The sequence below is a fragment of the Strix uralensis genome, chromosome 4, assembly GCF_047716275.1.
Source record: "Strix uralensis isolate ZFMK-TIS-50842 chromosome 4, bStrUra1, whole genome shotgun sequence".
In the NCBI taxonomy this organism is placed as follows: domain Eukaryota; kingdom Metazoa; phylum Chordata; class Aves; order Strigiformes; family Strigidae; genus Strix; species Strix uralensis.
In genome coordinates, this window is record NC_133975.1 from 29,321,242 (window position 1) to 29,336,392 (window position 15,151).

General features: G+C 39.7%; 1 protein-coding gene across 7 annotated transcripts in view; it reads left to right on the forward strand.

Annotated features, from left to right (window-relative positions):
- Positions 1-15,151, forward strand: part of GABRB1 (gamma-aminobutyric acid type A receptor subunit beta1) — a 137,511-nt gene that overhangs the window by 100,945 nt on the left and 21,415 nt on the right. For all 7 annotated transcript variants that reach the window (XR_012628670.1, XR_012628671.1, XM_074866128.1 and 4 more), the window contains one exon: positions 4,635-4,717. Coding sequence is in view for 5 of the 7 variants with exons in the window: in XM_074866128.1 (XP_074722229.1) it covers positions 4,635-4,717 (83 nt within the window). In the remaining 2 variants the exon portion in view is untranslated. The remainder of the gene's footprint in view (positions 1-4,634; positions 4,718-15,151) is intronic.

The following is a 15,151-nucleotide window of genomic DNA, read 5'->3' on the forward strand; positions in this document are numbered from 1 at the left end:
ACATCAAGATTCTTCCGAATTCCAGAAAAAAATAGGCCAGTTACACCAGGGATATGGAACTGGGTTCTGATGTCAAACAGTTGCTATGGAATTAATTTCCCTGACACCACTGAAGTTAAATTAACACTGATTTATTAAAAGCAATGTTTTACCTGGATTATGAATGTCTACTTCCAGTGTGTACTAGAACCCTAGCTCTGCACTGGTTCAGAGAAGCGTATTTATTCTTTATTTGATTTGAAGAATTTGTTTTACTTTTAAGGAAAGAAAAATGAGTCAATCCCAGTTCATATCTTCGTATACATTTATAATTTATGCTCTGTTGACTAAGAGAAAAAGAACAAACATGTTAGAATTTGATACCTGTCCTCCAAATGGAGGATCATTCCATGATAAAATTCACATTGTTTAGCTCTGATCATCTCCACATTTAGCTGTCATTGCTGTCTTAAATATTGCTTCTATTTCTTCTTCAGAAATTGAGGAACAGCTTTTTGACAGCATTTTGGTGAAATGCTCTAAGTACTGAACCATAACTTCACTTCCTGCACTCATTCTGAACTTACTTTAACTGCTCACTGATGACTTAACCCAAAATATTAAATTTTGCTGTTTGTTCCTGCAAGACCTGCTGCCCTCCAGGGAAACTTCTGACTATTACTTAAGGAAGTCAGTTTTGCAAATACTGGACATCAATGTTTTCTTTCATATAATTTTATTTTTGGCAAAAAATAACTTGATTATACAGTAAAAATATGCTATTCAGAGAGTCAGACATCAAAATAAAGGCTAAGCAGTGGATCAGATAACTTGAACCCCAAGCCACAATTTAAAAAAAAAAAATCAGTTCATTTTGCTTTTTTGCAAATATTATTTATCTTGCCTGTTAGCAATTCAGACAATTCCATCCCAGAATGTCTGAGTACTGACATGAAATTATGTAGCATAATGATATATCTCCACCTAACTGCTTGTATTCTTTGCATAATCCCACTTTTATCATTTGTATTCAAAAGAATCTAAATAATGTAAGGATAGTAGGGTGAAAGACACTCTACAAGCAAAATAAGTTAGCCCCAACACCAGAACTTTAAATTTATTTTAAGAATGGAGAGTGTAGAAGAAGCATATCCTACTCTGAGATATAAATAGCTCTGCTTCAAGTGTGGAATTAGTCCTCCACTTAAACTTTTACAGAGCCTCATAGTATTCCACCATTGCCACAAACTGCTTGTGCCCAGATTTTCAGGACTAATCTTCTTGAACACAGATTTATTGCAGTTTTGCGCTGTGTATGGACTATTGCATTCACCTTCCTGCCATTACACCCTTGTATTCTGCATTTGAATGTCTTCAGTTTTAAGCTTCTGGTGCATGTGCAAGCCATCAGTTACTCTCTTCACTGAGACAGTAGTGCAGCCAGTATCAGGTCTGGGATTTTACTCTATTTATAATGAGATATTTGATTTTTTTTTAATCGAGATAGCAATTACTATGGTTGCATCTGGGTTTAATTTATCTCCTTAAATAAGTGTTGTGATTATCCAGAGCATAATGCCATTAAAAATTTTACACAGCTGAGATCTATCATGAGGGAGAAATAAATGCTTGAAAGATAGATTTATGAACTACAGGTGATGAATGTTGCTGGATCCTGAAGCACTCCTACTGCAATTACAAGTAGCTACTTTCAAGGAAGACTAAGATTCCAAATAAAGTTTAAGCACCTCCAGCTTTAGGAGGGATCACATTGTGTTGGCAGGTTGGTGCCTCCCTCCCCTCCAGGAAGGAGCCTTCAGGAGCTATGGCCTGCCTTTTCCCATTCACATGGGCATGCAGTTCAGGCTCAGCTGACTCTAACAAATCCTTGGACAGATACTGCTTGTCACCCCCCTGCACAGGGCACTGTACCACTTCCAAAGCTGTGGGTCTACAAATGAAGGAGGATCCTTTCTCCTACTGCTGGAAGCCACAAGCTTCAAGCTTCTTGACAGCCACCCTCCACGACCCGCTTGACAGTAGTCTCCAGTTGTCCTTCCCGTCTCATGTTGTGTGGCTCTCGTCTCTGCAAACTTCAGCAAAAACCCTGTCACTCCCCTCTTCCCTGGAAGCAACTGCTTGCTGTTGCACCAGAGAGACACAGTAGCATTCAGCACTGCTGCTAAGGGGTTAAAAGAGACATGATGGAGAGACCTGCTCCCCACCACAACCACTGACTTTCCCCAAAGTATGGAGGCTGACCCCGAAGTACAGAGACTGCCTTACAGGCCCTATAGGGAATGCAAAACAGCTGAGGGAAGCAGAGAACATAGACTAAGTATTTCTGGTTTACCTTTCCTTGTAGCATAGAGACAAGGAGTGATATAAGAAGGATGAAGGATGAGAAATTACCAATAGACAGGCTAGGCAAATTTGGATCACTTACTGCTGCCAGAAACTGATACTAAGGGTTTATTATCTTTTCTACATAATCCAAGTATTTACTTCCAGACTCCAACTGCAATTAGCAGTGCAGGGTCTTAGTAGCATGTACACTCATTTTTGTTCTTGGATTATAGCAGTGATCAAACACACTAAACTAACCAGTGCACAAAAAACTGCACAAATAGCAAGAAGACAATACGGTTGTCAGAATTACAATGTCAGAGGAAAAAAAAAAGAAATTATGTGGAATTTTTAAATCTCAGGTATACAACGATTGCAGTATTTACTACTGCATAATTAATTTGCATTGATGTTATAAAGAATAAGAGATTGGTATTGCTTATGTAGTTTATGTAGGATGTGCAAAACTGCAGAAGTCAGCAGTACAGATACACTGGCCATTAGGAAATAGCTGGCTACTGTAACTCTGTGGTCTAGGAAACACTGTCAACTTCTGTACACACTTAAATAAATCTGATTGATATAGGTGAACTAAATTACCATAAAGGCTGATTTATTAATTGGGAACAAAACATTACCGTATGAAACTTTCATTAAAAAGCATTTCACTATGACTAATGTTAGTATATTGTTATGTATGATCTTAAGCATTATTAAGAAGGTGGATGACAAATGATTACTGCGTGTCTTCTCAATGCCTTTCAATAAGGTGTATTTGGTACATGGCCAAACTAAATGAGGTCCTACCTCTGCTGAAGCCCTCAACCTTTTCTACGACAAATGCAAAACCCATTAAGACACATGCAATCCAATTTAATGTGACAAAAATCAGCCTGAGGAAAAGCATAAATATACCATTTCTATGGTACTTTACACAGTATTCTAGAGTAGTTTCATGGACTGGTTCTCATACCAGTTCTTGCTAGAAGGTCCGTATACACAGGTAGACTGATGGATTTTGTAAACTTAGGATAATTTGAAACACGTCACAGTAATGAAGCATGTGGCATTTTTTTTCTTTTAATTCTGTCAGTTCTGTGACAGAATTATCACCCCAATACAGCATGTAAGTGTGCTTGACTTTCAGCATATCAAAAGTAAAATCTTAGATGTGTTCCTGTGACATTAATTAACATGGAACTGGAACAACAGGACCAAATCCAGATCAAGAAAAGAGGTTATCTGCCTTTCTCAGGTAGGAATTGTTGGAGAGAGAGGGAGAGAGAGAGACCAGTAAAATTACAAGCCAAGTTTGCCCATTCACAACTTTGGAAGTTTTATAAGCATTTAAGAACCCATCTATCACAAAAAAGGCAAATGCAGGTCATAACTCACTTTTGTGAGTTTGAAAGCACTATTATAAGTGTCTTCGTTAAAGGAATCTTTAAAAGAAGCTATAATTTGACCCCTATCCTCATGTAGTCACTTAATCTTCCTCCCAAGTGTCACAGGCTTATCAGCAAGCATTTGCTTAGATGCTTTGTGATTTATGTCTAACAAAAGCAGAGGAACTGCCTTGCAAAAAAGCTTAGGCTGTGGAGAATATCTTCAGGAATCAAATATCAACTCACATGCCCTCTAGAAGGAGCAAATATCTGGAAGATCAGCCTACATCATAGCTACTCTTAAATTTTCACTAAGTAACCACCATATGATATTATATTTCACAAGTGTTTGATTGCATCATGCCATTTTTAAGAGGTGATGTTCAATTATCATAGTTAACAATAAACTGATTATGAAACCATAAAAATAATGAATTAGATATTACCAATATTTCCACAACATGGATGAAAATGCATATACCTATCAGACAAAATTAAAACAGCAGTAGGTGACAACAAATTGAAAAAAGAAAGCTATCAGCAGTACCAGTTATAAATAAAACAATTTGCAAAGCAATTTGAAGATGTCTGAATTAAGAACATGAAAAACAATATGTCCAAGTAGAAATCTCATTATATGTTCTTCAAAACACTGTACACTTTTGCATGTAAAGTTTTCAGTCAAAATCCTGCTCTAGGATACTCAGCATATGTTCTGATGCTTTATAGTGTAACGAGTATATTGTGCTGTATAAATTATTTAATCATGCTTTACAAGCTATATAAAGCCTGTATGCCAAGAATCCATGTGCATAACCATTCTGTATTTAAACAAACAGAAAAGCCATTATAGAAAATCTTGCCTTCTCAAACAAGTAAAATGTGGTTTCAAATCTCATTATTTTTTTCACCCTCCTCTTACAGGATCACAACAACAGCTGCTTGCATGATGGATCTACGCAGATATCCTCTGGATGAACAAAATTGCACACTAGAAATTGAAAGTTGTAAGTTGCTGGAGGGAGAGGGTTGGCCAAATGACAGCTGTGGATTGAAAGACATTCATGGGTTAGGTAAAACAGGAGTAAATTGTTCAAATACTGTGTGTCCAGTGAGCTTGCATTGAACATTATTTCTATAATACATAAACCAAAATATGTTTAATTTATAATGTTGGTTAATCCAATCTTGTAAGATGTCTTTCAAAATCTCCCGTCGAGGAAGGGAGAACAGTATTTCTTGATTCGATCAGAGGACAGCAACTGAGCACTGTCCATCTTCAGTGCCTAATCACTGCAGAACCTGAATTAATTGCTTCACCTCGGTGCATTCATCTCTAACATCAAGATTAACATCTGCCCTGCATGGTGGTGGCAGGATTGATAATTGCTCTTTCCAAAACGCTTGGGGGTTATAAAAGGAAACAACTTGATCCTTCAGCACCAAGGTTAATGAGAGCTTTGCCATTGTCTTCCATGAGCACAGGATCAGGCATGCACTTGCAAAATTTTGTCATTAACATAGTCTTTATATCTTTCATGATGCTAGCCTTTAGAGAAATGCCTATCAAGATTTTTGAAGAGAATTTTTATTCTGTTGTTGGTCAAACCAGCTGCTGCCACTGTCCACAGAGCAGTCTATCTAACAAACTGGTTAAGACTACAAAGCATCCAAGGCAAAATAATGCAGCAGTTTTTTAAGAATTTCCATTTTTCACGTTACAACTCCTGCATTCTTAGAGTTAAGCAATCTTTTTTTTTTTTTTTTTTTTGTAATAATACTTCTCTCTGAGGTATGAGGTTCTAGAAAGGATTAACGGATTTCCCCACAGTATTTTAGTTCGGTTTACAGAAGAGAAAGAACAATTTTAGCATTTGAACATCTGCTTTGATGGATAGTTTGAAGTGTTAAATAAACGGAGAAACAAGCTGATCCAGGATTAACCAAAATAATTTCCTAGTAGCTATATCATCAACAAAAGCAATGTTTTCATTGTTTGTAGCACATCCCATCCAAAGAACTAAAAGTTCTCAGAAGTCCAGCAAGTACAGTTTTCATTCTGCAGAATGATGTAAGATGTAAGATTTTGCTGTGGACTGAAAAGAGGTTAAATTCCCTAAAGTCTCACAGCCTCAATCTTCAAAAGGATTCCATTAGTCTTCAGTTGCTTAGATTTGACAAATAAAAATATTTTCACAGTTTAAAAACAATGGAATATTCATATATAAACAGTTTAGTACTATTGTAACACAAATATGAAATAAATAAGTCTAAACCAAAGAAGACAAAACCACTTTGAGCCTTAGAAATGTTGCTGGGAAAAATTTCTGTTTATTCTGAACTGCAAGGGTTCTCATCAGTTGTGTATACATAAATGCAATATATCTCAGCATAACTGTGAGGTGGAGATTGTCAGGCACTGAAAAAAGCAGTCAGTCTAGAGCACTGATGAGAGACAAGATGGGCTCTCAGCCCAATGTTTATACTTGTTTATAATTTCGACTTGATGGCACCAGGAAGATGCCTTGTTTAAAGCATTGAAATGGGCACATACCTTCAGAATTACTCTCCATAATGAAGTATTTTGTTTCTTTGTAAGTGCATAATCAGTATCAGCCTTAATATAAGTCAGTGGACGTGCAGCTTTTCATTTAGGTTTTAAATTGTTTGGTAAGAAACTTGAAATGTTTCCCCAAGAATTATTTGATTTTGCTCCTTTTCCTGGAATGTCATTTTATAGTGATTTTAGAAATTCTCCATCAGGTTGAGAACAACAAACTTTTTATTCCACCAGCAAAAAATTTCAATCAAGTAAAGATTCGTGGTAGGTTTAATGAAAATTATTTTTACTAGAGAGCATTGTCTGAACAGAATCTGCTCATTTATTTCTTTAGAGATTAAAAAATGGTGTTTTTTATTTTTAAGATCCTAGTGTTTTGGCATTGCAGGCAGACATCTCAGAAAAAGAAGCAGGGAGACTGTTGTCAAGGTTCCCCATGAAGCACCTCAATAGCTGCAGTCCCGAGTCACCACAATAACTTATTCTCTGTTCACCACATTAAACACATACAAAGAAGTCTCTGAAAGGACATACTGATTATGCACCATATTAAACCTCCTCAACAGACACAGTAACGTGGCAAGCTGGGCCAAGTCGATGTGAATGTAATTAATACTTGTGTTAGACCAACATGCATTAACTTTCCCTGCACATCTGCTTTCAGTTAACACGTCCGTATCTACATTGCTCTGAGTTGACTGAAGCACTGCACACCCACACCCCTGTGTATGAACACATATACAGCCATTTTCTTCTCAGTCCCGAGAAGCAGAGGCAGTAGGCAATTGTAACTTCCCTTTCCAGTGCTGCCCTCACCCTACTGATCTCTCCAGTTACTTTCTGCTAGTGCAAAACTCTGTCCGCATCTCATAATCCACCACTTCATGAGACCTACAGAGCCGCTCATTAAGCTGCATGGTTGTCATACTCATCCTTGGGCTTTGCAGTCCCCTGCCTTTTTTGGCACAAAACACTTTTCCTGATGTTACTTGCTGCTGCTGCTTGGCTCATCTTCTGGCTTAAATTTATTAAGCTGTGCAATGGAGAATGAGTCATATCTTGATTTTCAAAATAAACTGCATAACATGTCTCCTCAGTAACTTTTCTACCTGATAAGCAGAGGAAATGGATATATATACAGTACCACAGCAATCAAAATGGGCGACTTTATACAGAAGTCGCCTTCATACTGAAGTCATACCTTAATTTATTTGCTGGGAGATAGTTGATTTGAAGCCTCCAGACCAATCATGACTAAAGCTGATCAAAGTACATGAGCATTTATCAGCTAACAGCCCAAATAATAAAACTAGACTGACACTTGGCTGGCTCATATCTCTTTAGTCACAAGCTTTCACATAAACAAAGCTTTGTAGGGATGAGTGCTCAGTGAGAATGGACTTAGTAGTACCACTGAGACCTCATCAAGGATCAAAATTAGCATCAGATGGAATAAGCAATTAAAATGCCTACACAATCAGGGATGAGAGAATACCATGCCACCCATGTGGCCAGTCACACATCCCCAAAAGAAAATTGCTTTTCAGACCTTTTGAGCACTTGCTATAAATAATTCGTGTCTCCAAAGATATATATGTTGATATGTTAATACTTGTTGAGCTGATCCAAAGAAATCAACAAAATCTTTATTCACAGTTTGCCAACAGGTCAAAATTGCCAGAGAGCATTACTTCTTGTGAGTATTTAGATCAGTTCTGCTGACAACTGAATGATTTTCCAAAAGCACAAACATGCTTACCCGCTACCGAAAGCTCACAGGTAGTAGATGTGTCAGGAGCACTGGCATCTTTGACAATTCTCCACCTAAAATATACCTTCTAAGGCACCACAGCTTTTCTCCTCTGCAGCTCTAAAACTCTTGAAAATTTTTGATCATACCTGGAAGAAGAACATTCTGAAGAGCTGGCTGCCTACTTCTTTCTTAGGCATTTGAATACAAGTAAGCCAGTTGAGTACTCTGCACTTGGCAGTACCCATTAATCCCCTTGAAAGCTACCAGGGGACAGTGAAGGGTGAATAGAGGTGATAACAATGACGACTGCCTCTCTGTTCATGCCATATGCATTAGACATGTGACATTTTCTTCCATGACAGAACCAGTTTATGAGATTCACCCTCAACCCCTCCTTCCAGCTCCTGCATTGCACTTCAGCTATTCAACTGTTAAGCCAGTATACAAATCTTCACAGAGCGGGGATGAAAATCAAATTGTTAACATTTTCTGGTTAAAAAAATATCCCTTTGGAAAAAAAGCCTTATCCACCTCAATTTTGGGAGAGACAGGGATTAAACAAACCCCAGGGCAGAACTGTTCCTTAAATAAAAGTGCCAGGGAAGGTGGTGCTGTAATCACTAAGCAATCCTGGAACTGCCTGTGTAACAGCAAGCAGCATCTCTCACCACTAGACAGATATTGTGTACTATGTGCACTCCCAGACCATTTTCAAAGCACTGGAAAGTAGTTTTGTTCATTTTTGTACTGTGTACAGTTATATGGTTTAACCGACATGGTACCAGCTTCCAGACCAGTACCGTTCAAGGAAACCATCACTGAACAATAATCACTACTTTGAGGAGATGTGCTCTAAGTTGCCACCACCACTGACTCTGTTCTTCTGCTACCTACAGGCTTCTGGGCTTCAGCAGTCATGTAGTAACAGTAACATTGACCTTTTAATGTTAACTTTGTTTCTTAACAGCATTTTCATCTTTGGTGCTGCCAGTAATCATGCAAGCTTGATGCATGCAGAAAGAAAACAATAAATGGAACTGGACACATAGACAGGAAAAAGACCTGTATGGATGTGTAAATCTATGCAACTCTTAATAGCCTTAAATCTAGTAGCTCGCAGCAGCATGTAATCTGACACAGAAGTAATGTCTGATCTTCAGCTGGTGAAAACTGGCATGGCTCCATTTTTGTCTATTAAACCATTGCAACTCACACTGAGAATCTTCTCTATCTGCTTTTTTATTAATTGTTTCAAATGTTTGTTCCAAGTGGATGGCCCTTTCCTCAGCCCCACCCTTTTAATAAGATCTGATCAGCAGAAGCACTGTAACTCAGAAGTGAAGATACATGTCTATGAGGAGTGTTCAATGCCGGTAGTAAATGCTCTCAATAATTTGGAATTTAAGCAAAAAGACAAAGGGTAAATAATAAACCAAGTCAAAGGTCTGTATGGGCATGTAAAATATCTATCCTGCATTTAAATGGGAGTAGTTATTAAACTGATCTCCCCTCTCCTGCAGCTATAAATGCATGGCTCGCATAGAGGTGCATACTTGCAGGTGTAATCACAGGCAGTATGACTGTGCAATAGAAACAGCAAGCAAAAGCCTAACAGTTAAACCAATGCTGAGACACTAGACCATGACCAAGATGGATCATGTGTTCTTCACACCATTGTTAAACTCACATAAAAGACCTGAACTTTATGAGCTTTATATGTTCTTCTAATCCTCTGTACAAGGATACTAGGGCTGCCAAGTAGTTCTCTGAACAGCATCCTTTGGAAAACATGTTGGTTAGAAGGTTTTACACTCAGATTCACAAGTGTTACATGCTGCACCATCCTGTCTCCTTGTGTTTGAAGCCCTGTCTGCTTCCTCAATTCAGTCTTGCTTCTTTACCCAGAGTCAGGCTGTGGCTGGACCATGCATGGATGTGAGGTCAGAAGGCTGCAGCAAACATTGTCCTCTCTCTCTCTCCCCAGCTCCCCCTCAACATGAGAGCTGCAGGATCTCCTTCATCCCTAAAGAGTAGCAAGAAGGTGGCATCTGAGCAAGTCCTCTCCCTGTCCCAGGGTGCTTCCCCACCTCTAAACCAAGCAAGCTGGAGACACATTTTCCCCTCCAAAAGCTCAGTGCTCCCCAGTGCCTCCAGAACAGCTGCGCAGCTCTGTAGCAGTGCCAGAGCACACCAACGCTGTAGCACACACAACCTGGACCTCTCTTGAGTTCCCCTGTGTTTTTAAGGGAGACTTGCGCCTACTGCAGAAGGAGCATGCTTCAGAGGAACCAGGCAGTCCCACGAATTAATTGCTCTTAAGCTACTCAAAGAATAGATGCACATAGCACTATTTGTGAACAGAAAGGCCATGAGTCATTACACCTCACAGGGATGCTGTGGAAATTAGCCAAAGACAATCCCTGAAAATCTAAAGTGCTAAGAATTGTTCCTTAATAACGCTTACCAGTGAGTAATTTAAGGCACTGCAAATAGCAGCAAAACAACTGTGCTACACAAGAATGGGAAAACCACAAAGAATCAAATGCTGCTCTATCAAACCTCTCCAGCAGAGCAGCCAACACAGGGATAATACATGCTTATATTGAGCCAGCAGATTATTTTCATTAAAAAACTACATTTCCAGCTTTCCTGAAGCTATCTTGTAGGACCACAGAAGCTATGTATGCACAGCTGACAAGCAGAGAAATGTATACATTTAGGAGGAGGAGAGGATTTTGGCTGCACATGTTCCTTCACACACATTTTCATGGCTTTGCTCAAGCAGTTCACCTTATTCCAAATTCTGCAGTGGCAAATGGGGAGACCACATCAGAGGCTTTACACCTGTTTCACTGTCTAATACCGTGATGGCCACTGGAAACTTCTGTGTATAAAATCAAGGGATTTTATAACTGGAACTGCTTCATCAGCAGAGCTGGGATCTGTAACAATCCATTTCTCAAAGATTAACATATACTGGGACAGAGGAGACTTAATGCTTGGCTGGAGCTTACCCAGACTGCTTTACATTCTCACGTGAGCTCTGATGGATGTCAGCTTGGTAATTTAAGATGTTAAATCCCCCAGCTGTTAGTTCTGCTGTACCAGGTAGCCTCTGGCAAGGGCTACAACTGCTATGGAAGTTCACAATCCAGTGCCTTGGCACAAGCCCACTGTCCCTGGCAGCAGCTGCAGCAGGCTCTAGACTAGCATGGGTGAGATGCAGACACACATCTCAGCTGATAAAGGAGCAGACAGAAGGAGGAGGCAAACAACCAGGGACAGTAGCATCAAACTTCTGTAGCTAAATCACCCAGCACTTGTCTGTCAGAGACTTCTGACTGCACACAGCTGCCCCACTCTAGCATCCTTCATTACAAATACAAGTGCTGACCTCACCGCACCACCCAGATGATAAGACGGGATACTTTTATTACTCTAATACTCTTTGTCCCTTTGAAGTTGCCAGTATCACAATCACAGCGTGACCTGGTGGACTAAGCTTGCACTCAGCTTTCACTCAGCAGAAAAAAAATGATGTGCTGACAGCACCACTCTGACAATAAATTAATTCCCCATTTGGGGTTTCTCTTCCAGCATCCCCCAAATTTAAGTGAAATTTGTTTCACTGTCAGGAGAGGTAGGGCCAGGCTGCACTCCAGTTTGGCAAAGTCACTTACTTATTGGCAAGGTACTGTGTATTTTACAACAGGTCTGAGCAGATTATCAGAACTGTCCCTTTGGTCTCAAAAATCTGTGTCACTATGACAACTGTAATGCTGCAGCATGATTCAGGGATCGACACTGCAACACTGAACCATGTGTTAGTCTTATCAGCAGCACTCTTAGAAACCACTTCACTTGTGTGGGTGAACTGAACAAGCCCACAGAAACCTGAACAGAGTGAGTTGGGGAAAAGAGGAGGATTCATTTAGTTGGCTACAGTATAGAAAATGGCAATTCTGTCTTGACTTCATTGTTTTTATGGCTGTCCCTGCTTCATATAGAAATAGACCTAGCACTAAATATATGGAATGCTTTGATGAAAGTGCAACCAACTTAAGGGATATTGCAGTGAATCAATAAAAGACTGCATTTGAACCTCTACATAGTTTGTTGCTGGAAAAAACAACAGTGTTCATATCTAAACATTCATTATCACCTCTGTTGGCACAGAGTGGTCTGACAGAATGAGATTTGAACAGATTTATCACAGCTCCCTGCTTGAGACAAGATTGCATTGATCCAGGGTATGATTGCATTTGAACTACCAAAGATGTAAGAACCTACACCTCAAACAAAAAGGGTTATTTTTATTAGAGATGAAAAACCTGTCTTAAATCCAAGCTTTTTCAGACAGCTTTTCTTTTGCCTGTCTGCAGACACCAGATATCTAGTAATTTATTCATGCCTGGCAATAAAAATTCACTAATGAATATGACTGTGCTGGTACCTAAGGCAGTAGGAGCTTTGAGCTGGATCCACTCATGTCTTCTTCCGAAAGTATTCAAAACCATTAAAAGGGCATCTGGTTTCATGCTGCTTCTTCTCACCAAGCATATCAAATTGCTTCCACAGAAGTCATAATTTCTCCCTCCCAAAGGAGCTCGTTGCTCAGAGTATTCTAAAAACCAGCTGCAAAGACCCTTCCCAGTTAAAAAAAAAAAAAAAGCAGGAAGGATGCTCAACTCTATGCCTTTTTTAAGAGATTCCATCTTTCTGATGTTTTTAATGAGGGCAGTTCTCACCATTCACAGTTGCTTAGGCTCTGCCACATCTGTAAATGAAGAGCTTCTCTCACTCACCCACCTGTCAGACTCCCCCTGCTCCCCCATGAGATGTGTCAGCCATAAACCTATGTCTCAGAATGCGTTGTTTCCCACAGGCCCTGCAAACCCTGGGGAAAAAAACCTCATTTTCTCTACTTTGACTTGTCTCTGGTTATTACAGTGTAGCACTGGGAATAAGAACTCTCTTCTGCTTCTGGCCAATTCCTTTAACTGCTCTAAAATACATACTGAGCCTTAAATTTCTTTCAAACTTGGTGGACTCTGAAGAGAGGGCGAGGTATCTGATCACTCAAACAGCAGGATCTTTCTGAAATTAACTATCTGAATGCAAAAAGCAGAAGAGTTCCTGCCTGCCCATCTTGACTTAATCTGCCAGCTATAAGCAATATGAAGTTCTTAGCAATTCATCCAGTTCACAGCATTCACAATTCACCAGTGTGCAGATGGGTCTCCATCCATGCCTTCTGGACTCCCATTGCTGCCTGCTCTATGACATCCACAAAATGCCTTATTTCACAAGGGCTCTGCCATGGATCAGATTCAAGAAACTAGCTCCCATGAACCCCAGCAAAAGAACAGTTAACACCACCAGAAAAACAGAAAAGCACACTTGATCACAGAACACTCATAAAACAAGCAAGACAGTACCATAGGAAACATCCCAGCAAGAGCAGGAATGGAGAACAGCACACACAGGTTGCCCACGTGATCCCAGCATATATACTGCCCGTTGGGACAGCAAAGTGACTACTCTCTGGGCGACACATTTTGCAATTTGAAACACACTTTAATCATTTCTAAAGACATTCAGATAATAGACGCTAGGACACGTTGTATACCCTATGCAGAATACACACATTGAGCTTGTATCACTGCAAATTCACTCTCAGAAGGATCGCCCAAGCACACAGCAGTCTGTAGAACCACATTAATTTCTGACATAGCTAAAATGCCATCGTTCTGAGCTGCAGAGAACATGCTGGCAGCAAAACAGGAGTGATTTTAAAGTTACGGCATGAGCATCCACAGCAGCAGATTTAAACATCACTGGGACAGAAAGACTAGCACAGAGCTGTGGAGCTGAGCAAGTTGTTTTCCAGATACTCTGAGAAGCAGATTCACAAATAGCTTGTTGATACTGAAACTGAGAAATTAGCCAAATAGGACTGTATGTTTCATTTTTTTCACATTAAAATTTAAAATGTATTTCTGGCTCAGTTTCAGTCATTCCTTACCACTCATCTTTTAAGTCAGTCACTAAGCTAAAATAATTCATTCTTCACGGTACACTAGTGTTAAACCACAGCAACTGCTCTGTTTCCACACTTTGGAAAGATTTTTTTCCCCAGAGGATTATAAACCAGTTATTTTACTTTCACAATGTATTTTTACACTGCACACAAATTTAGAAGTTACTCAGATGCTGATAGTATAGTCTATATGACTTTCCCGTTTTATTTTCAAAAAGATGGGTAGCTTGTCTCTATATGGATGCATAGATTTTAATAGCAAATACTTGACACTCAACTATTTCAGTGCATGAGCACACGAAATTAGTCAAGTCACCTTTCTGGCATATCTTTTCTGTTACACACAGAGGAATGCAGAGTTACTCTCACTGACTGCTCTTCTGATTTTAGTGCCATCTCAGCAGCCTCAGAGGTACCAATACACGGCCCAGGCTGTTCCCTGATGACCACAGAGGACAGGAGAGCTGGGGCTGAGTCGCTTCCCAGCACATCCTCACCAGGCCTCAGTCTTCAGCCTCTGACAGCCCCCAGGCCAGAGGAACAGCAAAAGGAAAAGATGGGCTTGCTTTTCAAAAACAAGTGTTCATTTAGAGGAGGAACTGATTTCTCTGGAAACAGCTGTGCTCTTAAATGAGTCTGTATTTCTGCAGTCAGAGCAGCAGGAAAAATAATCTCTGCACCTGGTCATATCACATTTTTGGAAGAGCTGGCATATTGTGCTTTGAGATAATGCAGTTGTCCTGGGATGCTACAGCCATAAGTACAGTTTATGTATTTACTTGTCTTCTGCCAAGGTGTGAATTGCTGTATAAAACAAACAAAACCCAGAACAAATTGGAAGATTCTGGTACTTGTGGATTCACTTCAGATTGTAAGAATGAAGCCTTGCCTCAAATGCATCCGAGTTTACAGATCTCTTGGAAATAATAATCTTGGGAAATTCTCTGTTCAGTGCCTACCCACTCTATGTCTTGATCTATACCTATGGCTCCTTGACACAGCAGTAATACAAATAAACAAAACACAATGCCTCAAGTCTCAATGTGGAAAGACTGCTTACCTGACCTGGGACAACATTAACATGAAGT